Source organism: Elephantulus edwardii, unplaced genomic scaffold (assembly GCF_000299155.1).
Source record: "Elephantulus edwardii isolate Elephantulus edwardi_28Jun2011 unplaced genomic scaffold, EleEdw1.0 scaffold00255, whole genome shotgun sequence".
Taxonomy (NCBI): Eukaryota; Metazoa; Chordata; class Mammalia; order Macroscelidea; family Macroscelididae; genus Elephantulus; species Elephantulus edwardii.
The window spans coordinates 2,504,627-2,530,382 of record NW_006400005.1 but is presented as its reverse complement, the minus strand read 5'-3'; the positions used below and the strand labels follow the sequence as shown (position 1 = coordinate 2,530,382).

Genomic DNA, 25,756 nt, shown 5'->3' with positions numbered 1-25,756 from the left:
AAGAACCACGCCGAGGTAGATGTAGAATTCTTCTCAAAGTTTATTGTGCGCAAGGAGAGTAGCACTGGGGGTTGGGCTTAGGGGGTTTATATGGGGTTTTAGAAAGTGTGTTTTAGGGGTTTGTGAGATGAGTTGATGCTGCAGTAGCTCACTGGTGCATAAAGTTTATGGTTTTGGAAGAGGTCCTAATATGGGAATTTCTGAGTTCTGGTTTTGGAGAATATCCTGACATAGGGTTTTCTGAGCTCTGGTTTCAGAAAAATGTCCTGACATAGGATTTCTGAGTTGAGCTTCAACCTCCATGTTGATTTTTAGGCTAACAGTAATATTATGATAGATGTAGAAAAGACTGAAAACTGTCAACTTCAATTACTTGGATCCACAATCAATATACTTGGTATCAGCAGTCTGGACATTAGGAGATGTATTATACTGGGAAAGTCTGCTGTTAGGGACTTCTCCGAATTGTTGAGGAACAATGATTATTTGAAGATTCAGGCCATGGCCTTTTCAATCACTTGCCATTCTTCTTAGTCTGGACAATGAATAAAGATGACAGAAGAATTATTGATGCCTTTGAACTTTGATGCTGGTAAAGAACACTGAGTATCTCATGAGTTGCCAGAAGTAAAAACAGGTATGTCTTAGAGAAGGTATAACCAGAGTACTCCTTGAAGGAAAAGAAGATAAAAATCTCACATACTTTGGACATGTTGCTAGGAGAGGCTATTTGCTGAAGAGGGACATCATACTTGGGAAGGTGAAGGGACTGTAAAAGAAGAAGACCCTCAACCAGGTGGATTAAAAAGTACCTGCACACAATAGGTCTGAGTGTTTCAGAGATTATGAGGATGGCACAGGACTGGACAGGGCTCAAATCTGTTGTTCACAGTGTTGCTATGAGTTGTACTTGACTTGATGGCACCTAAAAACAACTCCTTTAAAAATATGATGAAATCAAAACCACAATGAGATACCATTAGCAGTAGCAAAGTTTAATAGGGCAGCAAGTTATAAATGTTGGAGAGGATGTGGTGAGATAGGAACTCTTATACATTGTTGCTAGGAAGGCAGTTTGGCATATCCTCAGAGAGTGGAACATAGAAATTCCATATGACCCAACTATACCACTGCTTGGAATATACCTTGAGAAAATGAGAACAAGTCACAGAGACCTGTACATCAATGTTCATAGCAGTATTATTCACCATCACAAGAACATAAAAATAGCTCAAATGTCCCACCACAACTGAATGAACTGATAAATTATGGTACAGTCACATGATAGAATACTATGCAAAATGCAGGAGCAATGATTTTATAAATCACCACCTCACTTGGGAGGAACTAAAGAGCAAACTAACTCAGTACCATAAGGACAAATATAAGATCATTACCGTAGACATAAAGTAAAATGAATAAGAGGATCTAAGAGAGAAGAGAGGGGTGCACAGGGATAAGGATAGTGGAGGCGTAATCACAGGGTCGCACAATTTGATAGGTGGATGAAGGGTTGTGATGTAGAAGTGGGAAAATCTGGTGTTTGTATGAAAACTTTGTAGTAAACTAATGTAAAGTAAAGAGTTTACATTAAAAGAAATACATTTGGACATAGATGAAGACACACACATACATTGCCCTTTTAACCATTTTTACAGACTATTCAGTAACATTAATTATGGACACCTTCTACCACGTCTACTTCCAAAAGATTTTCAGTACTGCAAAACAAAAGGCACGTAACAATAACAACTACTGAAATGGAGCATTTTTCATGTGTTTATGAGACATTAGAATTTCTTCTTTTGTGAAATGACTATTTAAGTCCTTTATGGCATCTTAAGTTGTGTTATTTATTTTTGTGGCTGAATTATAGGTGCAAATGATATAATGTATGTTGAGCTATCATTAGGTATATATCAAATCAAGCCCATTTTAGGTCAAGACCTCAAAGGAAGAGACTTTCCCCAAAGACAGAGACTCCTGTGGAGCAGCTTGTAGATTCCAACTGCCAGCTTTGTTTAGTAGTTCGACTAGTAACACACTACACCACCAAGCTCCTTGTATTACATAGATGATCATCAAACATTTTCTCACATTCTATCTCATAATTTTATTAATAAAACCCTTCAACACTCAGTTTATCAAGTTTTATTTCATTCTTATGCTTTTGGCATTAAAGAACAGTCAAAATCGAAGACAAATTGTAAAAAAAATTAGGTCTCAAAAGATCACCCCTATGATTTCTTCTAATACTTTGGTAGCTTCAGTTTTTATATATATAAATCACTAGTACATTTTGAGGTAATATTTTGTAAATGATATATGAATCAACCTCATTCTTTTGCATGTGGATATCCAGCTGCCTCAGCAGCACTTATTGAGAGACTGTATGTTTCCTGACGGATAGAGCTGGAACCTTTGTTAAATATCACTAGACCACAATGTATTGGTCTATGTCCAAATTCTCAATTCTATTCCCCTGATAATGTACGTCAGCCCTTATACTTGTTAGATTACTGCAGCTTTACAAAACATTTTGAAATCTGGAAATAAGCATTTTCCTACTTTTTCTTATTGAGATTGTGTAGTCTATTCAAGGATATGAAATTCCTATGAATTTGAGAACTGCCTTCTGCAACTCTGAAAAAATAAGCTGCTTGAATTTTGTAATTTTTACACTGAATTTACCAGTCATGTTGAATAGAAATGACTTCTTAAAAATATGAAGCTTCCAAAAAAAATATGACGCTTCCAATCTATGATTATATGATATCCTTATACTTTAGTGTCCTTTTATTTCTTGCAGTAATGCTTTGTAGTTTCTTTCTCCTCTCTGGTTACATTTACTTCAAAGTATTTTATTTTTTAGATGTTGTTGTAAATGGAATTAAAGATAGTTCCCAATCTGTAATGTGGTTCTGTTCTAATGACTCTGTCATCAGTCAGTTCTGAATACCTAATTTATGCTTTTTTTAGTTCATTATTCCTAGTATCATAAACAATTTTATAAAAAAAACTTTATTTTTATCTGGAGATGGAGATATTGCATTTAACTTCATAGATTTGCTTTAACAAATACATAATAAAAATATTCAAATCATAAAAATTTACTACAATAATGAAGAAGAGTTGGACAACACAGGCATTTTATCAAGTGAAACAATAATTCAAGATTTTTAAAATTATATATGGGAAAATGGATGTTGTTTCTACTCAGAAAATTGGTCAGAGTTGCTATTATGGTCTTTTCATATATTTGAGGGTAACATCTCAGAACTTTCAAAATGTGCGAACAGACATTAGAAAAACAATTAACAACAACAACAACAAAAAAAAACAACAAACCCAAACCAAAAAAAAAAAATTAACATTTAGGTCTGTATTTTCAAAAAACTGAAACACTTGATTTAGGTTAGAAAATCGAATCTATATGGTATATAAATGTAGAGACAGTATATCATAAGATTTAACATCTGCGAGTGAACAATGAGAATGATAATATCTGCAAACTACACATTAAAATGGAAATTTGGCATGTATATCAACAGCAATACTAACTACTCATTGCTGTCTGGTCTGAACTGACCCACAGCTTTTTAAACATAAGGCCACTAGAGCTCCCCTACTATTGTTGTTGATGTTACTGTTATATGTTATCTAGTTGGCACTGACTCACAGAGGACCCTGCAATGAGTTTTTAAAGGCTATAAACTATACAACAACAACATAACATAACATAACATAACATAACATAAATAACAACAACAACAACATACTACACAAGGGTTACTGCCTATTTCTCTTACAGAGAGAGCCAACTGGCGTTTTTAAACTGTTTATCTTTGGTTTAGCAGTGTAACTCATTAAAATTAGGCCACCAACAAGATATAATAAATAATAATAATAACAATAACAATAACAATAATAATAATAAAAACACAACATGTACACAAAGATGACACATGGTCACAAGATCCGTTCCTTACAACTTGAATATACTGTAAACCATGGTGGATAATCTGTATTCTCTTAAATTCCTTTTCAGAATGTTCTTTGTTGTCATATAAAAATGCAACTGATGCTTAGGTATTGATTTTACACCCTGATATACAAATGAACTTATAAATGAGCCAAAAGCATTCTTGGGAATTCTCCGAAATTTTACATATATATATTTATACACACATACACACACACATATATATGTATGTATGTGTGTATATATACATGTACATAATATACATATATACACATGTTCATAAACATATTATGTATGCTTGTGTGTATATATTTGTTGTTGTTGTTATGTGCTGTCGAGTCGCCTGCAGCTCATAGCGACCCTATGTACAACAGCCCTAAACCCTGCTCTATCCTGTGCCAATCTTATTGTCTTTGACAATCCTACTCCTATTACCCCAGTCACTGAATCAATCCATTTCATTTAGGGTCTTCCTCTCCTGTGCTGTCCCTCCACCTTCCCAAACATGATGTCCTCCTCCAAGGACTGGTCCCTCCTTGCAACATGTCCAAAGTATATCAGACAAAGCTTCAGAATCCTTGCCTCCAAAGAACAGGCTGGTTTCACCCTCTCCAGGTCAAACCTGTTCATTCTCTTAGCAGTCCATGATATATCTAATACTCTTCTCCAGCACAGCTCAAAGGCATCAATTGTCCTTCTGTCATCCCTAGTCACTGTCCAGCTCTCTGATGCATAGCAAGTAACTGAAAAGACCATGGCGTGGACCAGGCACAACTAAGTCTCCAGACTGACATCATTGCTCTTCAGTACATTGGAGAGGTCTCTGAGAGCAGACTTTCCCAGTGCAATATACATTTTGATTTTCTGGCTGCTGGTGCCAAGAGCGTTGATTGTAGAGCCAAGCAAACTATAGCTGTTGATAATCTCAATCTATACACCATCCATCTTGATGTTGCTGATCCACTTAGTGGTGAGAATCTTTGTTGATACTGAGCTTCAATCTATATTGAAGGCTGCAGTCTCTGACCTTCTGTAGCAAGTGCAGATTGTTTATGAGTCTCTCCCTCCAATCCTGATGCTGTATTTCTCCTCATAGAGCCCAGTCTCTCAGATAATCTGCTTTGCATATGGAGATAGGACACATTCCTGGCGAACACCCTTCCCATTTTGAACCACGCAGTGTTCCCTTGATCTCTTCTGACCACTGGCTCCTGGTCCAGGTATAGGTTTCACATAAGCAGAATCAGTGTGGTATCAAGGGTATATGACTCAAACTGGCTTTGCTACCCATTGACTTTGATGGCTAGGTCAGAAACTCAGAATAATGCACTAAAGCACTGAAGCCAAAGGAAAGGGAAGAAATCGGGAAGTTAGAAGGTTAACAAAAAGTTTCAAAGGGCAACTGGAGAAGATAAAGTATTACGATGAAATGTACAAAGAGCTGGAGTCACAGGACCTAAGTGCTTGCTGCAGAGGGTCAAGGACTGCAGCCTCCAATATGGATTGAGGCTCAATGTCAAGAAGACAAAGATTCTTACCACTGGACCAATTGGCAGCATCAGAATAGATGGTGAAGAGACTGAGATTGTTCACAGCTTTAGTTTGCTGGGCTCCACAGTCAACACTCTTAGCAACATCAGACAGTAAATTAAAAGATGTATTGCGATGGCAAAGTCTGCTGTTAGGGACCTCTCCAGGGTACTGAAGAGCAATGGTGTCACTTTGAAGACTAAGGTGCATCTGATACAGGCCACGGTCTTTGCAATCACTTGTTATACGTCAGAGAGTTGGACAATGACTAGGGAAGATAGAAGGAGAATTGATGCCTTTGAGCTCTGGTGCTGGAGAAGAGTATTGAGTACCATAGACTGCTAAGAAAACGAACAGACTCAACCTGGAGAGGGTTAAACTGGGCAGCTCCTTGGAGGCAAGGATTCTGAGGCTTCATCTAACATACTTGGACATGTTGTAAGGAGGGACCTGTCCTTGGAGAGGGACATCATGCTTGGGAGGGTGGAGGGACAGCACAGGAGGGGAAGACCCTCTATGAGGTGGACTGATTCAGTGACTGGGGTGATTGGGACGGGTGTATCAGAGACAGTGCAATTGGCACAGACAGAGCAGGGTTTAGGGCTGTTGTATACAGGGTCACTATGAGTCGTAAGCAACTCGACGGCACATAACAACAACAATAAATAATACATGAATTGGCAGTTCAAACTCTTACCCACTAAGCCACTGGAGCTTACTGAAAATAGCAGTGGCGAAAGCGGGCAACCATATATTTTCATGATCATAGGTACAAGAAAATCTTTCCATCTTTCTCCACTGACTATGTCAGCCATTAGGTTTTCATAAATTTTTTTATCATGTTGAAAAATTTCCCTTCTATTCCTAGTTTGTTGAGTGTTTTTGTTTATTTGTGTGTATATTTTTTTTATTGTAAGTATTGTATTCTGTTGATTCTTTTTTGGGCATCATGTGGGATTTCTTTTTCCCCTTTGTTCTGCACATTACATTGCTCGACTTCCTTATGTTGACCAGTCTTTTATTTCCTGACCTAATTTCATATGGTCTTGGCATGTTGTTCTTGTTAATAGTGCCATTAAATCGAACATGACTCATAATGACCTTGTGAACAACCATCCTGAATCCAATCCTATCCTGTGTGATCCTCACCATTTCTGAGACACTAGAGCCCAGTGCTGAAGTCACAGTGTCAATCCATTCATTCGGGGTCTTCCTCTCCTTCGCTGATTCTATATCTTTCCAAGCATGATGTCCCTTTGCAAGGAATAGTCTTGTCTAGTTACATGTTCAAATTATGGAAGACAAAACTTCATCATCCTTGCCTCCAAAGAGCACTCTGGCTGCACACTTTTCAGGACATATCTGTTCTTTTGGCAGTCCATGGATTATTCATTACGCTTCTCCAGCATCAAAACTCAAGGGCACCAATTCTTCTGTTGTCCTTCTTCACTGTCTAGCTCTCTGATGCACAGCAGGTGGTTGAGAAGACAGTGGCCTGAATCAGGTGTGCCTTAAGTTTTCAAACTTACATCACTGCTGTTCAGTATTTTGAAGAGGTCCGTAACTACAAACTTGCCCACTGCAATACATCTCCTGATTTCCTGACTGCTGGTATATAGGATGTAGATGGACATAACTGACAACTGACAAGTTCAATCTTCTCTCCACGTATCATAATGTTGACTGCTGGGTCTGTGGTGAGGACCTCTGCCTTCTTGATGTTGGGTTAGGCTGTAGTCCTTGATCTTCAGCAAAAGGAGTTTCATATCCTTCTCACTTTAAGTATGCAGTTGTGTCATCAGCATAACACACGTTGTTTATGATTCTTTCTCCAATCCTGATGCCACACTCCTCTTTATAGAGTCCAGTTTCGTGAACTACTTGCTCATTATACAGATTGAACGGGTATTTAGAAAGGATACAACATTGACCCACACCCTTCCTGATCTTAAACCATGCAGTGTTTCCTCGCTCTGTTTGTACAGCTTCTTATTGTAGATTCTGGATGAGCACAATTTTCAGGGATTCCTACTCCTTTCAATGTGAATCATGTGTTATGATCCATGCAGAAAAATGCCTTTGTATAGTCAATAAAACACAAATAGACATTTTTCTGGTCTTCTCTGCTTTCCTCCAGGATTTATCCATCTGACATAAGCAATGATATCCTTGGTGCCGCAGCCTCTTCTAAAACCAGTTTCTACCTCTGGCAGTTCCCTGCCCATGTACTTATCCAAGTCACTCTTGAATGATCTTCAACAATAATCTCCTTGCATGAGATACTAATAATACTATTTTTGATAGTGTCCACATCCTGTGGATCACCTTTCTTGAGAATGGGGATAAATGTGCTGTTAATATTTTATTAAGGATTTTTAAGACTGTATTTATTAGGAATGTTGTTCTATAGTTTTGTCTTCTTTTTTTTGTACTTTCTTCTCCCCATTATCCAAGGATTACTATTTTTTTTCCAGTGTTTTTCCTTGGTTTTAAAATTATGATTTGAGTCAAAGTTTACACAGCAAATCAGTTTTCTATTCAACATTCATACACACAACTCCACAGGTTCAGGGCATTAATCACAATTCCTACACTGCAAACTCAACCTTTTCAACTTCTTCCATTTAATTCTTGTTTCCATTACTCCTTCTATACTACCACTTCCTGCCTTCTGAGCTTTTTCCATGGGAAAATGCTATCCTTTAAACTTGTATGATTGATTATTCTAGGGAGTCATGAGAGTGATTTTAGTTCCAAGTCTGATGGCCACTAAGGGTCAAAGTCTCAAGGGATTCACTATCAGTTTCTATCAGACTAGTAAGCCTGGCCATTTTTTGTTATATATATATTTTTTTTTTTTGGTCCCATATTTTTCACTCACTCTGACTAGGATTTTCTAACATGACCTCTTTAGAGTGGCAGTTGCTAATAGTGGCAGCCAGGGACCACCTCGTTCTTCTGGTCTCAGGGTCATGTATGTTGAAGGTTGTGTGGTTCATCAGTTATCTGAACTAATTGTTTATATATATACATACACACATATATAGACATATACACATACACATATACATAGATAGATAGATAGATAGATAGATAGATAGATAGATAGATAGATAGATAGATAGATATAGATGATAGATAGAAAAATTAAAAATTGTTTTCACCCTCCTTCTTTGTTCTGGACAGGGCAAGAATAACAGTTGAACCTTAAAGGGCACTGAACAGATTTTTAAACTCCAGTTATGACTTACCAAAGTAGGAAGTTATTGTTGTTAGGTGCCATCCAGTTGACCCACAGCTACCTTATGAACAAGAGATCTGCATACTGTCCTATCCTGTGCCATCTTCCCATTCTTGAAATGCTCAAGCCCATTAGGGACTGGACTTTGAAAAAGGACATTAATTTTGGCAAGGTGATGGCTCAAAGAAAGAAATGAAAATACTCAATGAGATTAACTGACACAGTGAATTTAAGAGTGGGCTCAAGGGTATCAGAGCTTATGATGGTACAGGATAGGGCAAGGTTCCAATCCATTGCCACTGGGTCAGAGTCTATTCAATAGCACCTACCAACAGCAACAACAACAGCATTGTGTCGATCATTTTGTTGATGGGTCTTGTGTGGGTCTTCCTCTCTTCTGCTGATTCTCCACCATTCCAAGGACAGGCCCTACCTAACAACACATCCAAAATATGTGAGATGATGTTTCATCATCTTTGCTTCTAAGGAGCACCCTGGCTGCACTTTCTCCAGAGAAGTCCTTTCATTATTTGTCCTTTGGCAGTACATGGGACATTCATCACTCTTTTCCAATCCCACCTCAAAGGCATTGATTCTATTTATGAACAATGTTATGCCAATTGACCTTATGACCCCAGAGACTATGGCTCTGAGGTTCTATTACCAGTAAATCATTCCTTCACAGTGTATGGTTATGATAAGAAAGCTTACCTAACTTTGTCCCTTATTAACACTACTATATACATGCATATATTTGCATAATATGCTAATATGCATGCAGAAAACTCATTGGCCAAACTTGTACGTGGTCATGGGCATAGTTCCTTTCACCTGTCCATATTTATTAATCCTGCCACATGCCTAGATATTTACTTGCACAATAATACTTCTTATTCTTGAAAAGAAACAGACACTTCACCAAAGAAGACATTCAGGTGGCCAACAAATACATGAAGAAATGCTCAAAATCCCTAGCTCTGAGAAAGATGCAAATCAAAACAACTATGAGATATCATCTCACCCCAGTAAGAATAGCAAAATTTAACAGAGCAGCAAACAACAAATGCTGGGGGGCTGCAGAGAAACTGGAACACTTATTCACTGTTGGTGGGAGTGTAAAATGGTGCAGCCACTATGGAAGGCTGTATTGCACTTTTATAAAAAGTTGCAAATAGAAATACCATTTGACCCAGCAATTCCTCTACTGGGAATATACCCTAGAGAAATCATAACTGCCACCCAAGCAGATATATGCACATTCATGTTTTACTGCAGCTTTGTTCACAATAGCAAAGAGTTGGAAACAACCTAAGTGCCAATCAACAAATGAATGGATAGAGCAGCTGTGGTATATTCACACAATGGAATACTATGCTGCATTGAAAAACAAGGAACTCATGCAATATTATTTAAACTGGGTGACCCTGGAGAACATTATGCTGAGTAAAATATCTCAGTCACCAAAGGACAAATATTGCATAGCGCCACTGTTGTAGAACGGGACTGACATCAGGGTGGGGGTGAGACTGAGAAAAATTGGATAAATTATGTATACGGCATTGAAAGAGATGAGGGAGAGAACCTGGGTATTATGGTTACAATAAGAGTCCAGAATGAAGGTTGCATAGTGGAGTATACTGGCGGGGGGCGGGGGGAATTGTATGCCAATTAAAGAATTTTTCTTTTACTTTTCAAAGAGAAGAACAAACTGGGGGAGGGGTGGGCAGGGAGAAAAATGCAACAATGAATGAATAGAAATCCAAAATCTCTTTCAATTTTCACTAAAATTAATAAAATAAAAAATAGAAACACGGTTTAAAAAAAAAAAAGAGGAAAATTCAGGACTGTGCGTGCAATAATGTTTACCTGTGTTGGCTGTTTCTCTCATGCACTCCGTCTCCCTTTGTTTAATGATATTGTGCCGATCATCTCATTACTGTATATTGCCTTTCCCTTCACCCAACTGATTGTGTTCATTATTTGTTTATGGGGGTTATGGTGCATAGACCTTAGGAAGTTACACTATTAAGTCAAAGGCAATGTTTCTCTGGTGATTCAAAACCACCAGCTGGCTCAGTGGAAGAAAACAGGCAGTCGCCTCCCAGGAGATTTACAGCCTTCAAAATTCCACGGGAAGGTTAGCTATGAGTTGGTTCTAACTTGACAGAAAAGAGTTTTTAATTTATTTACTATTTACTGGCTTTTCTTCCCCCCGTTTTTCCTCTCCCATAGCTGGGAGCCATCAAGGAATGTTTTTTTCTGTGTAAATTTTCCTTAAAATATCTTTATCTGTCTTTGATATTATGTTGTACTGGATTATTCAATATGGCGTTTCCAGTCATTGCAGGTGTAACTCTTACTACATGGATGAACTTGCTAATGTTGTTGTTGGGTTTTTCTTTTGATTGCCATCAAGTCGAGCATAACTTATAGCAACCCTATGAACAAAAGGCCTGAAAGCCTTTCTGAAACTATCATCATTTGTCAAAGTTCGTAGGGTTTCCAGAAGCATATTGTTTAGAGTGGATGCCACTTCTGGTTCCAAACCTGTCTTGCTAATAATGTAAGTAAAGCACATAGCACTTTTGGGGTTGTTGTTAGGTGCCACTGAGCCAAGTACAACTCATAGTGACCCTATGAACAACGGATATGAATCACAAAACCCTGTCCTACTCTATGCCATCTTCATCATCTCTGAAACGCGAGAGCCCATTGCTACAGTCATTCTGTCAATCACTCCCACTGAGCGTCTTCCCGTCTTTCACTGACCTTCCATCTTTCCAAGCATGACGTCCCTCTAAAGAATAGCCTGTCCTAGATATATTCAAAGTAAGATCAAACTTCACCATTGCTTCCAAAGAGCATTCTGGCTTCACTTTTTCTGTGTGCTATTTTGGCAGTCCATGTAATATTCAGTACTCTTCTCCAATACCACAATTCAAAGGCATCAATTCCTCTTCTGTCCAGCTATCAGATGCAAAGCAAGTGACTGAAAAGACCATGGCTTGAATTAGGCACACTTTAGTCTTCAAACTAACATCACTGCTCCTCAGTGTTCTGGAAAAGTCTCTGAATGCAGACTTGTCCAATGCAATACGTCTCCTGATATCCTGACTGATACTTCAAGTGGATTGACTGTGAATCCAAGTAAGATAAATCACTGAAAATTTAAATCTTTTCTCCATCTATCATTATGTTGCTTTTTGATGGTGAGGATTTTTTCTTCCTCATCTTGAAATGCAATCCACATTGAAGGCTACAGTCTTCAAATTTCTGCATCAAGTGCTTCAAGGCCTTCTTGCTTTCACTAAACAAAGTTGTGTCATCTGCATAACACAGGATGCTGGTAAGTCTTCCTCTGATCTTGATACAACATTCTTCACAGAGTCCAGCTTCTCAAATTATTTTCTCACTATACAGATTGAATAGGTATAGAGAAAGGATACAACTCTAACATATACCCTTCCTTTTAAACCCTTCCTCTGCTTGGACAACAGCTTCCTGGTCTACATATAGCTTTTGTATGAGCACAACTGAGTGTTATAGAATTCCTAATCTTCTCAAGTTAGCCATAAATTGCTATGATCCACACAGTTAAATGCATTTGCATAGTTAACAACACATTGCCACAAATGATGGCAAATGTGTTTCTAAGCACGGTCGTCAATTTAAAAGTGTGCGGCAATGTGTTACTAAAGCATAAACATAAACATTCTACTTGTATTCTCTGCTTTCAACCAGGATCCATCTATCTGACAACAGCAATATCATCCTTGGTGCTATGGCCTTGAATCTCTGCAAGTTCTCCGTTAATGTACTGGTCTAGCTACTTTTGGATGATCTGCAGCAATATCTTGCTTGTACATGATATTAATGATACTGTTTGATAATTTTCACATTCTGTTGAATCATTTTTCTTGGGAATGGAAACAGATATAGATCTTTTCCAGTCAGTTGTCTAAACGGCTCTCCTCTAAATTTCCTGGCACAGAACTGGTGAGCACATCCAATGCTGCACCTGTTACTGAAACCCGTCAATTGGCATCCCATTAATTCCCAGAGATTTACCTGTGCCGGTGCCGCCAGTGCAGCATGAACTTCTTTCATTACCATTTGCTCTGGTTCATATGGTCCTTCCTGAAATGTTTTAGTGTCATCAAATTCTTTTTGGTACAGTGATTCTGTGTATTCTTTTCATCTTCTTTGGTTGCTTCCTGGATCATTTAAGATTTTGTCCATAGCATCTTTCAGTATTGTTGGTGGTTTGCATTTGTTTATCAGTTCTTTAACTTTAGAAAGGAGTAATAAATGCTTCCTTTCTTTTATTCTCCAACTCTAGCTCTTTTCATATTCCATTATAATATATTGCTTTATTTTCTCAAGTTGCCCTTTGAAATCTTCTGCTCAGCTCCTGTACTTGAACTTTACAGTTATGAGTAGGGACATAAAAATAAAACATGTAGACTGCTTACTTGGGAGCTGGTCATTTTTTCCAATCTGCCATGCTTAGATTGAGCAGACACAGAGGCAGAAAGAAGGATGAAGGAGACAGTATAGCATATCCTTTGGGCCATAAATTCTTGTGTGAATAAGAGACAGAGGAGGTAATACAGAGAAACAGTAGATCTGCCAGTGGCTTCAAAAGCCTTGCTTTTCTGCTAGTGCAAGGTTATACTTAAGAGACAGAACTGAAAAAGGTTTGTAATACTTGCTTCCAAGGCTGAGAAGCCAACGGTCAGAGAGAGGTCTGCCTTTCTGCATGCCGGAGAAGAGGCTCTCCTGAGTGCTTCCAATCTGAATCATAATCTGTCACTTTTCTAATAAACACCATCATTATAAAAACAGTTCTCTATGTAGACATTGAAACAAATCAGTGAATCAAGTAGTAGGGTTGTGAGAGAGACAGTTGCTGCCAGAACTGTGAGACAGTATGTAGCATGAGAGGGCAGGTGGTGGAGAGACATGTCTCATCTCTTTGGAGTCAGGTGTTCTTGATGACACTTATTCCCTTTTGTGGAGTTAGTGGAGATCAAACTGTTACCGCCATGCCAGCTACACTGACCTTAATTGTATCAGGGTATGCTGGACTGTCAGAATTAATACAAAGTGCTTTTGTCTTTTCTATTTTGGGGAAGTATCTGTACTATATTTTTTTTAATGTTTCATGTGAGATCTTCTAATCCAGGATTTATCTTTGTTGAGAAGTTTTGATTATTCATTCAATCTCTTCATAATGATGTTCTGTAGAGATCATTTCATTTCTTCTTGAGTCAGTTTAAGTACTTCAAAGGTATACAGGATTTTTTTTTCCTTTTATCTACCTTAAATAATTTGTTTTGTACAACTGCCCATATTATATTATTTTTTTATCATTAAATAATATGTCAATAGTAATATCTCCATTTTCATTTCTGATTTTAGATATTTCCATCTCTCCCTTTTATCAGACCACCAAAAGTCTGCTGATTTTACTGCTCTTTTCAATGATGTACCTGTAAAATGTTGTTCTATTAACCAAAAGACTGCTGTCTCCAATAGTTCAAATCCAGGCAAATAAGCAGTCACCTCCTGTTATAATTTATAGCCTTGGAAAGTTAACGATGTGCAGCTATCCAAATGTGTCAGTTTGAATTTTTGGAAGTGAATGATCAAGGAGCTGTGTATTTCTTATTTGTACTACTAACCTGGGGTCGCTCTGGTGGTGACCTTGTGCCACTGGGGTGGCAAATGCTATATAACTGTTACCCATGGTGGACAGTGTTTGGTTACGCTCTCAGTTTAAGGTAGGCTGGAAGTAGGTGTGGCATCCACTTCCTAAACCACATGCCTCTGGAAACTCTATGAACTTTAATAAATGTCAATTGTTACAGAAAGGTTTCAGGCCTTTTATTCATAGGGTCACTATGAGTCGTGCTCAACTGGACAGCATTAACAACAAGAGTAGGAAGAGACCAGTTAAAAGAAATGCTGAGTCAACAGTGTCCCTTATGTTTGATTTACTGTATAAGTCCCTGATTTCCAACACCAACAATCTCTTCTTTGTTCAATGTCCCTCCTCCTCTACATCCCTTAGGTCTGAGGGTTCTCCGGAAGGTCTCCCAGAAACTCAGCTCCATCAGAGGAAATGACTCACACAACCGCTGGTGACTCAGGCCAGCGTTGCAGAAACCTGTGAATGATGTAGACTATCAGTTGCCGTGCAGCTGGAAAGACTGCTTGCCTCGGCAACTTTATAGAATGTGGAGTGTCTCCATGAGCTGGAATCGACTGAAGCGGAGAGCTTTGGGTTTAGGAAAAAGTAGCCCTTTTGGTGCAATAGTTAAAAAGTGTTCTGCTGCTATCTGAAAGGTAGCTGGATGCAAAGAGTCATTGCAAGACAATCTTCATTGTCTACTTCATAAAGACTTAGAGCATCAGAAAGTCTACGACCAGTTCTATTCAGTTCTACAGGGTCACTGTAACCAGGCCTTCATTGGATAAATGTGGGTAAAAGGGAAGGGGACTACACTCTTCTCTTTATCAGGCACTGTTTTGGAATCCGAGGGAAATAACTTTCACTTTTCTCAAATAAACAAACCTCACCCTAAAATAGTGAGCTCTGGTGGACTAGTGGTAAGAGGCTGAACTGTAATCCCAAAGTACGAGGTTCGAATCCAGCTGCTGCTCCACAGAGGACGATGGGTAATCAATCTTCTCTCCTGGTATTTACGTCTCTGAAAACCCGCTGGAGGTTCAGGTATGGTTGGGTTCAGATTCCAAGGCACTCAACACCACCATCACCCGCAAATAATAACCTAAAACCACAAAGCTGCATATGAAATTACCCAGAACGACGAAGCTCAAAATTATGAATGATTTTTAACTCGAGTTGCAAGTTGTGGTTATGTTTTCACCTCTCACTGTCACCTTCCCACTTACCTCTCCTCCAAAAAAGAATCAAAATAGAAGGTCCTCCTGAGCCCCGCCCGCGCGGAGATGGCCGGGTCGGGCGCCGCCCCCTTACCTTTCTCGCTGACGCTCTCGCTCTCCAGCTCCACGTCCTCGCAGCTCGTATACTCCGGCGTCGACACGCCCTCCTCCTCCGAGCTGCTCACCGACATCTGCCGCTTCTTGCCCCCCCTCTTGGCCCGGTGAGGCTTGGGCGGCGAAGGGCGCACGGACTCGGACTGGTCGGAGCTCAGGGAGTCGTTCCGCAGCATGGTCTCCACCTTCTCGCGCTTGGCCTTCCGGATGAGGACGGCCGAGCTGGGATCCAGGCGGCTCTGCTTCCTGAGGGGCTCCTGAGCTTTGGGTTCCGGGGCTTCGGCGGGGACCGGCCCATGCCTGGGGGCCGGCGGGCTGTGAGTGGCGAGCTGCTTGGCGCCAGGCGCCCGGGGCTCGGCAGTCCGCTCGGCCGGGTAGCCGCGCGGCGAGTCGGGCGGCGAGGTCCTGGCGGTGGCCGTGGCGCGCTTGGCCGCCTTGCTTTCTGGCAGCGCGGCGCCCCCCTCGGTGTGCGGGAGCGCCACGTCGCTGTGGCGCCGCTCGTGCCGGGCGCGGGACACCCGGGCGTGCATGCGCATCTGCTGCTCCTCGAGCGGGGGCTTCACCGGGTACCGCGCCAAGTTTGGGTCGCTGCGGTAGCGGGTCTGGTACTCTTCCTCTTTCCTCTGCTTCTCGTCTTCGGGCACTTTGCCCGCCTCCCGCTTTTCGTGCACCTCTGCATAGTCCTGGGAGCGCCCTTTCTCCAGCCTTCGGATTTCCCGCCTTTCTTTGCGCTCACGCTCTTCCAAGGCGCCCTCCCTTTGTTGAGCTGAAGACTTGGGCACCCGTTTCCGCTCGCCCTTCAGGGCACCTTTACCATTCTGCTCAGAAAGCCCTACCGTCTTCTTCCTGAGATAAGCAGAGGGACGATGAGAAAGAGAGCGATTAATACCGATGCACGTGAAGACCAGACCTAAGAAACAGTTCTTTTTGAAATTGGAGATTAAAATCTGTTCAAAAAAATTAGCTAAAAATTGGATGGCCAACTAAAAATCTAGACGAAAAGTATCACATTAAATCTATAGACCTGATTATCTTGGAAAATACGGGTCTTTAGCATCACAATATATTTGAGGACTTAAAAATGTTTTCACACTTAAACATTCTCTGTAATTTCCCAGATCAATAAACTTATTATTTCAAGAAATCAACTTTTTTTTTTTTTTTTTTTTGCTAACCACTACTTGGGGAATCTAAGAATTAAATTATTAAACTAATAATAAAAGAGTAACCAACAATATATACCTCCTACATACTTAGACAATATATATTAACAATCCTTTATTTAATCTCTTAAAAGAAATATGAGTACAAATATGTATCAAAAAGCACACTACTGATAACATTTCTTCAATAGTAGAACAAATTCTATTTGAATTACCTCATCAATACCCAAATTTTAGAAGAAAGTTTTAAAGGACAAACTTTAAATTTCATTTTCTCAGGCATAATTTTCAAACTTTCACTCTGTCCTTTCATTTCTGCCACCTGTATGCCCTTCTTCAGAATACAGGCCATGAGAAGAAAATGGTTTTATGTTCTGTATTCTTTCCACTACATTAAAGGCACTGACAACAAAGGTTGGACCATCACTTAATTGTGTAGAGCTACCCTGCATTTGCCCCATTCACCCCTTTCTATACCTGACCACAGAAAGGTCCAGAAAGTTTACCAGAATTTACAAAAAGTAGATGATTACAGTTGATGCAACCTTATTTCTTTCTCTGAGCTCCTAGAATAGTTTCATGGACATAATTTGATTCAGAGTATGAAAGCTGACTTCATGAACAAAAACCATGAGGGAAACACAAGTTGAGGAAAAGTTGAACAATTTCTATTATAAATTACCAAGAAGTGAGTAGCTGCTAAGAAATGCAGCAATTTGAGGAAGGCTAGTGATATTAATAAGAAAGGGCAAAGGAACTTAAATGTCATGGGGGAATAAAGATAGAAATATTGACAAATTCTGCGTGAGTTCATAGGTCCTTTGAAAGAAAAAGGATTCATGAAAGATTCCAAACTTACACTGCCATTTTACAAAACAAAGAATCTATTATAAATAAGTACTAATAATTGTTAAAATACAGCTTTAGCAAAGGAGTATAGTGATTGTACTACTAGTGTTTTGTAGTTCATTAAGGCATACTTGCTCTTGGTAAAAAATTTGAATCGGGTTACTTTTCCAGATGTGCTTATAAATAATGCTTATCTTGCAGTGTTCACATGAGGATTAAAAATAATACCTCTGAGAATGCTTCATGGAAGAGTAGCATAAAAACGGAAAGAGTTCTTCACCCTCTTCTGATTCTTTGCTTTACTTACTATACCTTTGCTCATCTTTTAATGGTTCTATTTCCGCAAGCTACTTTTTATTGTGTAAAATATCAAGTGTTCTTCTATAATTTAGAACAAATAAAATGCCATCTTTCAATCGTGTTTCTCATTGATGCTGCCCAGTTATTACCTTCAAAAACCCATTTCTCTTTGCCTCTCTGCCACCAGCCATTATTCATATAATAAGTACACATATTTACACTAAAATATGTTTCTTCATTCTCATTCTGAATTTGTTTATGTATGTGTCAATGACTAAGGATGACAGAAGAATTGATGCCTTTGGGTTGTGGTGCTGGAGAAGAGTATTGTACTGCCAGGAGAGCAAATAGGTCTGTCTTGAAGAAGGTGAAACCAAGTTTCTCCTTGGAAGCTAGAATTTTGAAGCTTTGTCTGACATACTCTGGGCATGTGGCCAGGAGGGACAAGGCCTTGGAAAAGGACACCATGCTTAGAAAGGTAGAGAGATATGCAGAAGAGGAAGACCCCAGATGAGATGGAATGACAAGGTAACTTGTGCAATGGGATTAGTTGTTAGAGTCAGACTAGCTCAGGATAGGGCAGGGTTCATTCAGAGCTATTGTTTGTACATGGGGTTGCTATGAGTTGCAAGTGACTTGATGTCATATAACAATAAAAACAAGCCTATGCCAAAAAGAATTTATTGCTTTCTCTTTTACTTCATGGCTCAAATTCTCTCCTAATTTAATGATAAGGATTTGGCTTTAAAAGGAGACTGAAAGTCTTCTTTAGGCTCTATTCTTCCACCCAGGGGATAAGTAAAAACTAAACGGGCAAAATCAAGTAAGCTACATCTAGGCCCTAAGAGAAGCAAATTGCCAGACTATGAGCTTCATCAAGACATAGTCTGTGCTCTCCTTGATACTACTGTTGCCCAGCAGAAATACATATTCTTTAGGGAATCGATCAATTGAAATAAATGATATAATTTACATCTAAATTACAACTATTATCCTATGCTTAAAATGTTTAGTGGTTTTCCATTATTCCTGAGATAAAATGTATAAAACCTGCCAATCAGACTTAAAGGCCCTACCTATCTAGTTGTATCATTAGTTCATGTCTCCCTGTATTTTGCTAACATTCTTCAGGTCCTGCCCAACCTTGCCCTAAAGAGGTTACTTGCTTGTGCAAATACCTAGAGCACCACCTCCCTTCTTGTCTGGCTAACTTCTAGTCATCCTTTACATTCAGCATAAAATAAATATCCTCCAAAGATGATTTTGAACCCAATATCCCCTGCTAACAGGTCAGATTTCTCCATCACAGTCTCTCAAAACACAGTTTTAATAAAGAACTAATTCTGAGAGTTCTGAGTTCAAGGCTGAAAGTTAGCAGTGCCACTGGATAACTTAGTTTATGATACTGGTGCACTAATCAGAAAGGTAAATCTTTCAACAAAAATGTCCTAAGAAATGATACATTCTAGATATAGACAAAGCATTTCAGGCTGCTTGTTGATTTACGTGTGAAGTCTTAAGTTCATATTCTAAGGGGGAAAAACTGTTATCCAAAAAAGACCTTGCCTTTTGCACATAGGGGATAATAGACTATTTACCTCTCTCTCGGAGGCTCACTTCTAGACCTGGATGAAGCCTGCTTCTGTTCAGAACCCAAAGCTGCTTGTGAGGACTCCACCCCTTTGCTTCTGTCTGGCTGTGTGCTGGGAGGAGCAATATCCTGGCAGGGGGCAGCTGCTGTGCTCAGGGGTGTCTGAGACCTGGATCGCTCTTGAAGTCTTGCCTTCTTTTCTCTCGGGACCTCAGAACCAGCACCAGTAGTCGTATCACTTAAGGTTCCATCTTGACTTGGTTGCTGAGGGCCACTTCCAAAGAACCATGCCCCGGATTTGGTTAGGATTTCTTGTTGCTTTCGACATAAATTGCATACCCACATAACCTATTTAGGGAAGAGAAAGCAGTATAAATTCTCTATGCTATTTGGAAAGAATGCATTTTTAACACATCACTAATATCAAAAGTAGAAAACATGAATGGTTCGTCTTACATATTCTTACAAATTTCTTGTGAAAACAGGTCTTGCTTAATCTGAATACTTGGACTGGGATCCATCTGAGACCACTGCACTACCGAGTGAGTTATCTTTAACTCTTAGCATCAGTGGCATCCACTTCCTAACCAAAATCCCTCCAGAAACTCTATGAACTTTGATAAATGTCGAGGGCTTTAGAGGGGGCTTCAAGCCTTTTGTTCATAGGGTCGCTATGAGTCGTACTCTACTGAAAGGCTATCAACAACAACAATATCTCTCCTATGATTCTTAGTTGCCATTTACCATACATCTTTCACACTTGCTATGAATGACTCTCAAGTTTCATTTAAAAACAAGTAATTCCTAACTTACAAAGTATTTACGTTACAAAGAACCACACTTACAAACTCTGTTTTGTTTTCATTTATTTTTAAAATATTTTCTCATCTGTAATATGAACTGCATATAAGGATGCAGTGTATAGTTTGTTCTTATCATTCTCAAATGTTCACGTGTGCATTTTCAAAGACTGGACTTACAAAAATATAGATAATAAAAACAATAACAAATTTTTTTAAAAGAGAAGTTTTCAACTTACATCAAAATATATTTTAATTAGAGTAATGGTCACAGAAAATTCCAACATAATTTGGGGACTACCTATACTGTATCTGTTGGTAAAAATGTTCTAAGCCTATTAGCTGATTGATTAGAAAGTGACAAATATTGTCAAGAATGAAATATTGTAAAGTGACAAAAACTGTAAAGAGCTGAAACAAAGTATTAGGGATCCAAGGAATTTAGAAGGTATTTGTCTTCTCAAAAATCCATCATTAAAGCTATTACTAACACAAAATTTTCATGAAACACACAAGGTAACAACCAGGTAGAGGAATAAAACAAGGGTCAGGTTGTTTATTTTCTCTAATTAATTGGTAGATAATTTTCGCTAATTGATTGCTAGGTAATACTCTACCTTAAAGTTTACTTTCTGCTGTAAAATGAAACTTTCCATGCACGTATGTATTATACAAAATTAAATATCTGAAGTTGGGTTTATTCATATGTGACTACTTAAAAATAATGTTTTCACTAGAAGACTGCAGAATATTGAGAAATATGACCATTGATAAAATAGATTACAAATTAAGATAAATCTGTGTTATCTGTTTTCCTCTTGGTGACATTTGAAATTAATATAATGATGAAAATATTGAACAATAACCACCACAATATTTATTAGCATTCTGATGGCAAAAATAAGTAGAAGGATCCCATGAGTCATTCTTCAAACATCTCCAGTACCTCTGCTTCTTTGTAATATGATTTCACCTCCCCTCAAATGCCTTTCACTGAATGTATGTCAGTTCTTCTTTACATTTCAAATAAAGTGCCCCTAAGTGTAATTACTTTCTAAGTTCTCTTTTCACAAATACTATCTCAGTCCATCATTGCTCAATATATTACGCAGGACTGAATAAATTATCTATTTACTAAACAGGAAGCAATACAGGGCACAGTTTTCATTATCAATGACTTCAAGTATATCAGAAATGATAAGGAAGGCAGCCATAGGATAGGGCAGGGTTTGGATCCATTGTTCATTGGGTGGCTGTGATTCATAGTCGACTTGACAACATCTAACAGCAAAAAGAACACTATTGCTGTAACAGAAATACTATAAGTGGCTGGCTTTAATGAACAGAAATGTATTTCCTGTTAGAAGTGCACATTCAGGATATCACATCCAGGGGAAGGCTTCCTCTTCGTTTTAACTCTGCAGAACAGTCCTTATTTTTGAAGTTTTGTGTGAACTTCATGTAGTTCGGCATGTGATCTCTCATCTATGATTCTTTTGATTGCTTGTTTAATATATTTTATCTCCTAAGGGGAGTTCTGGTAGCCTAGTGGGTAAGGACTTGTGCTGCCAACTCAAAGTAAGTGGTTCAAACCAACCACCTGTTCCATGGGACTAAAACATGCACTCTCATCAGGAGAGTTTTACAGCTTCTGAAAACTCACTGGAGGGTCCGCTATGAATCAGTTCTGACTTGAAGGCACCCAACAACATCTCTCTAAAGGGATTGACTTAAAACACATTCTCCACTAAATACATCTCATTAATGTAATGAGGACAGCTCCTTACAGGGATTTTACCACAGACATAACTCACTCCTTTCAAATCAGTACCAATTTACAGCTGCCCCTCGGTGCATTTTCAGAGGTAAATTGCATGGGAGGAGATATCTCATCTTTCCCCTATGAAAGCACTGCTGGATTTATTTGAACTGCCAGAGAACCAATACCTTTAAGTCAGCAACCCAATTCCTCATGGACTGTGCCATCAGAGGTCCTGCCACAGGTGTATTATTGTTGTGTATCATTGAGCTAGAACCAACTCAGTCGACCCTCCACAAGGAGACACAACTCAATCCATCACATTTGACTATTTTACTTACAAAAATGCATATCTCTGCTATACGTATAGGAAACCAACTCACAGCTGACTTTCCAGCATTTTGTCAGAGGCAGTTAAGTCACACAGGAGGAGACTGCCCATCTTTCTCTGTAGAAGCAGCTAATGGATTTGTACTGTCTTTCTATTGTATTGGCAGTGTAATTCCTTACCCACTAAGCTACCAGAGCTTCATTAAAACCTGTTGTTATTGTTGTTGTATACTGTAGAATCAGAACCAACACAGAGCTGACCCTCTAGCACGTTTTCAGAAACTGTAAATTGCACGAGACTGCCCATCTTTCTCCTCTGGTGTAGCTGATGGATTTGAAATGCATACCTTTGCACTGGCACTCAGCCACCTTACCCTAACCCCTAAGAGCACCCCTTTAAAGCCTGTTGTTGTTTGCTATCAAGTCAGAATCAATCCACAGCTGACCCTTAAATGAGGTTTCAGAGGCAGTAAACCACACAGGAGGAGACTGCCCATCCTTATCCTACCAAGCAGATGGTGGATTTAAATCAGGTACCTTTGGGATTGCAGAGCAATTTCTTACCAGTATGCCACCAGAACCTAGGAGGCTGTAATTCCATCCTTTAAAATCCAAGAGAACTTGGCCTCACCCTTTGAAACCATGCAGGCCCTTGCTTCCCCTGTTCTTTTCAATGTTGTGTTAAGCACCAAACTATTGGAGTTATAACCTTTTTTATTCCTTTTTAAGAACAAAACTTGTATCTTCTGTGACCTGTTTCCTGTCTATAAAAGTCTAAGAGTAACACATTATTCTTTCTTTTTGTTCTTTCTCAGTTCCCGTAAGTCTAAGCTGGTGGGTTTCTTGCTATGATTGTTGTTTAGGTCCATCAGTTACAAGCTTAATAAAATTTTAAACATTAAATGCCAGTGACATCCACAAAACTGAAATTACTAATTGAAAATCAGACTTCTTGAGCATTAAAAGAAAATAATTTATTAATAAGCTTTTCTATTTAAATAATAATTCCTAATGAGCCTTCAGGAAGATATTTTTGCTCGTATCACTAAGGTTGCATTTCAAGAGACCAGAAAACAATAAAAACAACTACAACTACAAATTAGCAAAATCATTGCAAAATATAAACACCTGAGAATTCTGTACAGACACTACAATTTTAAGAAATCTTAAACAACTTCGGAAATTATAAAGCTTAATTTTTTAATGAACGATTGTGCAGTCACATTCTTGGTGAACATCTTTAGTATGTTGTTATTGTTGTTGTTGTTGTTGTTGTTGTTATGTGCCGTTGAGTAGCCTGCGACTCATAACGACCCAAAGTACAATGGCCTTAAACCTTGTTCTATTCTGGGCCAATCTCATCGTCTCCAACAAACCTATCTCCAATACCCCAGTCACTGAATCAATTCACCTCATCTAAGGTCTTCCTCTCCTGTGCAGACATGTCCCTCTAGCCTCCCAAGCATGACGTCCTTTTCCAAGGACTGGTCCTTCATTTCAACATATCCAAAGTATGTCAGATGAAGCTTCAGAATCCTTGCCTCCAAAGAGCAGCCTCGTTTCACCCTCTCCAGGATGAACCTGTTTGTACTCTTAGCAGTCCATGGTACATTCAATACTCTTCTCCAACACCACAGCTCAAAGGCATTATCCTTCTATCATCCCTAGTCATTGTCCAACTCTCTGATGCATAGCAAGTGATTGCAAGGACCATGACCTGTATCAGGCACACCTTTGTCTCCAGAATGACATTGCTCCTCAGTACTTTGGAGACATCTCTGACAGCAGACTTTCTCAATCCAATTCATCTTTTCATTTCCTTGCTGCTGGTACCAAGAGTGTTGAGTATATATACCCTTAATTTATACATCAGAGTTCTCAAAACCACAGCATTATTTTCATTTTGCACAGATCATTTTTTTATGTACATCTGATTTGTTGAATACTGTGTCAAGGGGAAGTCATATGGTTCCTTTAAGATCTTGATTAGAAGCCTCTGAGTCATATATCCAAATTCATTGCATGTAAGTTCTAACTTTCATTGAACATTTGAACATAATTCACACAAGTCTTTGCCGCTGTTCTTCCACTATCTAGTCACATGCTCCTATGTTTCTTTAAAGCTTCATCAAAAGTGTAGTTAACATCTACATTTCCAGATTCTAATGTGGATGACACTTGTATTCTTTTCCCCCTATAGCTCTCTTCATTTCCTTCTGAGCACTCCCTAGAATTGCCCTTGACATCTATAATTCTACCAACAGTCTCTTCCAACACAACCTAGGCTTTTGCTTCTGTGGCTGTGGTCAGGTGCTGCTGAGTCAAATAAAGACTCATAGCAACACTATGAACAATAGATCTGACACCTATCCCACACCAACCTCATGATGCTCAGACACGCGATTAGAGTCACTGTGTCAATCAATCTCGTGCAGGGTCTTCCTCTCTTTCTCCGAACCTTCACCTTTCCCTGTTTGAGGATGTCTTTTTCCAAGGACTGGTCTTTGTGGACAACATGCCAAAAGTATATTAGACAAACTTTCACCATCCTTGCCTCTAAGGAGCACCCTGGTAGCACCTTCTTGCAGAAAGACTTTGTTCTTTTGGCAGTCCATGAGACATTCAGAGCTTTTATCCACGACCACAGTTCAAAGGCATGGATTCTTCTCCAGTTATCATTCATTTACATATACAGGTTTTTACTAGTATTTTGGTTTTTATGTACCATCGAGTCATGACTGACCCATAGCTGACCCTCCAGCAGGTTTTACGAGGCAGTCAATTGCACAGAAGGAGACTGCCCATTTTTCTCCTTGAAAGAGACTGGCTGACTAGAACCATGTGCGTTTGAGTTGGAAACCTAGCTCCTTTTCACTAGGCCACTAGATTTCCCTTTTTAACTACTGTTGTGCACAATCAAGTTGAAACCTAAACATAGCTGACCCTCCAACGGGTTTTCAGAGGAATTTAATCATTGGAAGACATTGCTCATTTCTCTTTTGTGGAGCACTTGGTGGATCTGAACCACCCAGGAATAGATGGGATTCCGACTGACTTGTTTCAATTAAGAGATGCAGCCCTGGATGTGCTTACCAGTCGATCCCAAGAAATTTGGAGGACAGCTGTCTGGCCAATGGATTGGAAGAGGTACATATTTGTTTTTATTTCTAAGAAAGGTGATCCAATTT

General features: G+C 39.1%; 1 protein-coding gene across 2 annotated transcripts in view; it reads right to left on the bottom strand.

Moving 5' to 3' along the window:
• RIMS1 (regulating synaptic membrane exocytosis 1) overlaps positions 1-25,756 on the bottom strand; it is a 701,348-nt gene that overhangs the window by 300,183 nt on the left and 375,409 nt on the right. Inside the window, exons 5-6 of one of the 2 annotated variants that reach the window (XM_006899387.1) lie at positions 19,687-20,027; positions 15,757-16,622 (exon numbers count right to left, since the gene is read on the bottom strand). In XM_006899387.1, coding sequence (XP_006899449.1) covers positions 15,757-16,622; positions 19,687-20,027 — 1,207 coding nt within the window. Of the gene's footprint in view, positions 1-15,756; positions 16,623-19,686; positions 20,028-25,756 lie in introns of those variants that run through there. The other variant, XM_006899389.1, reaches the window with a different exon arrangement.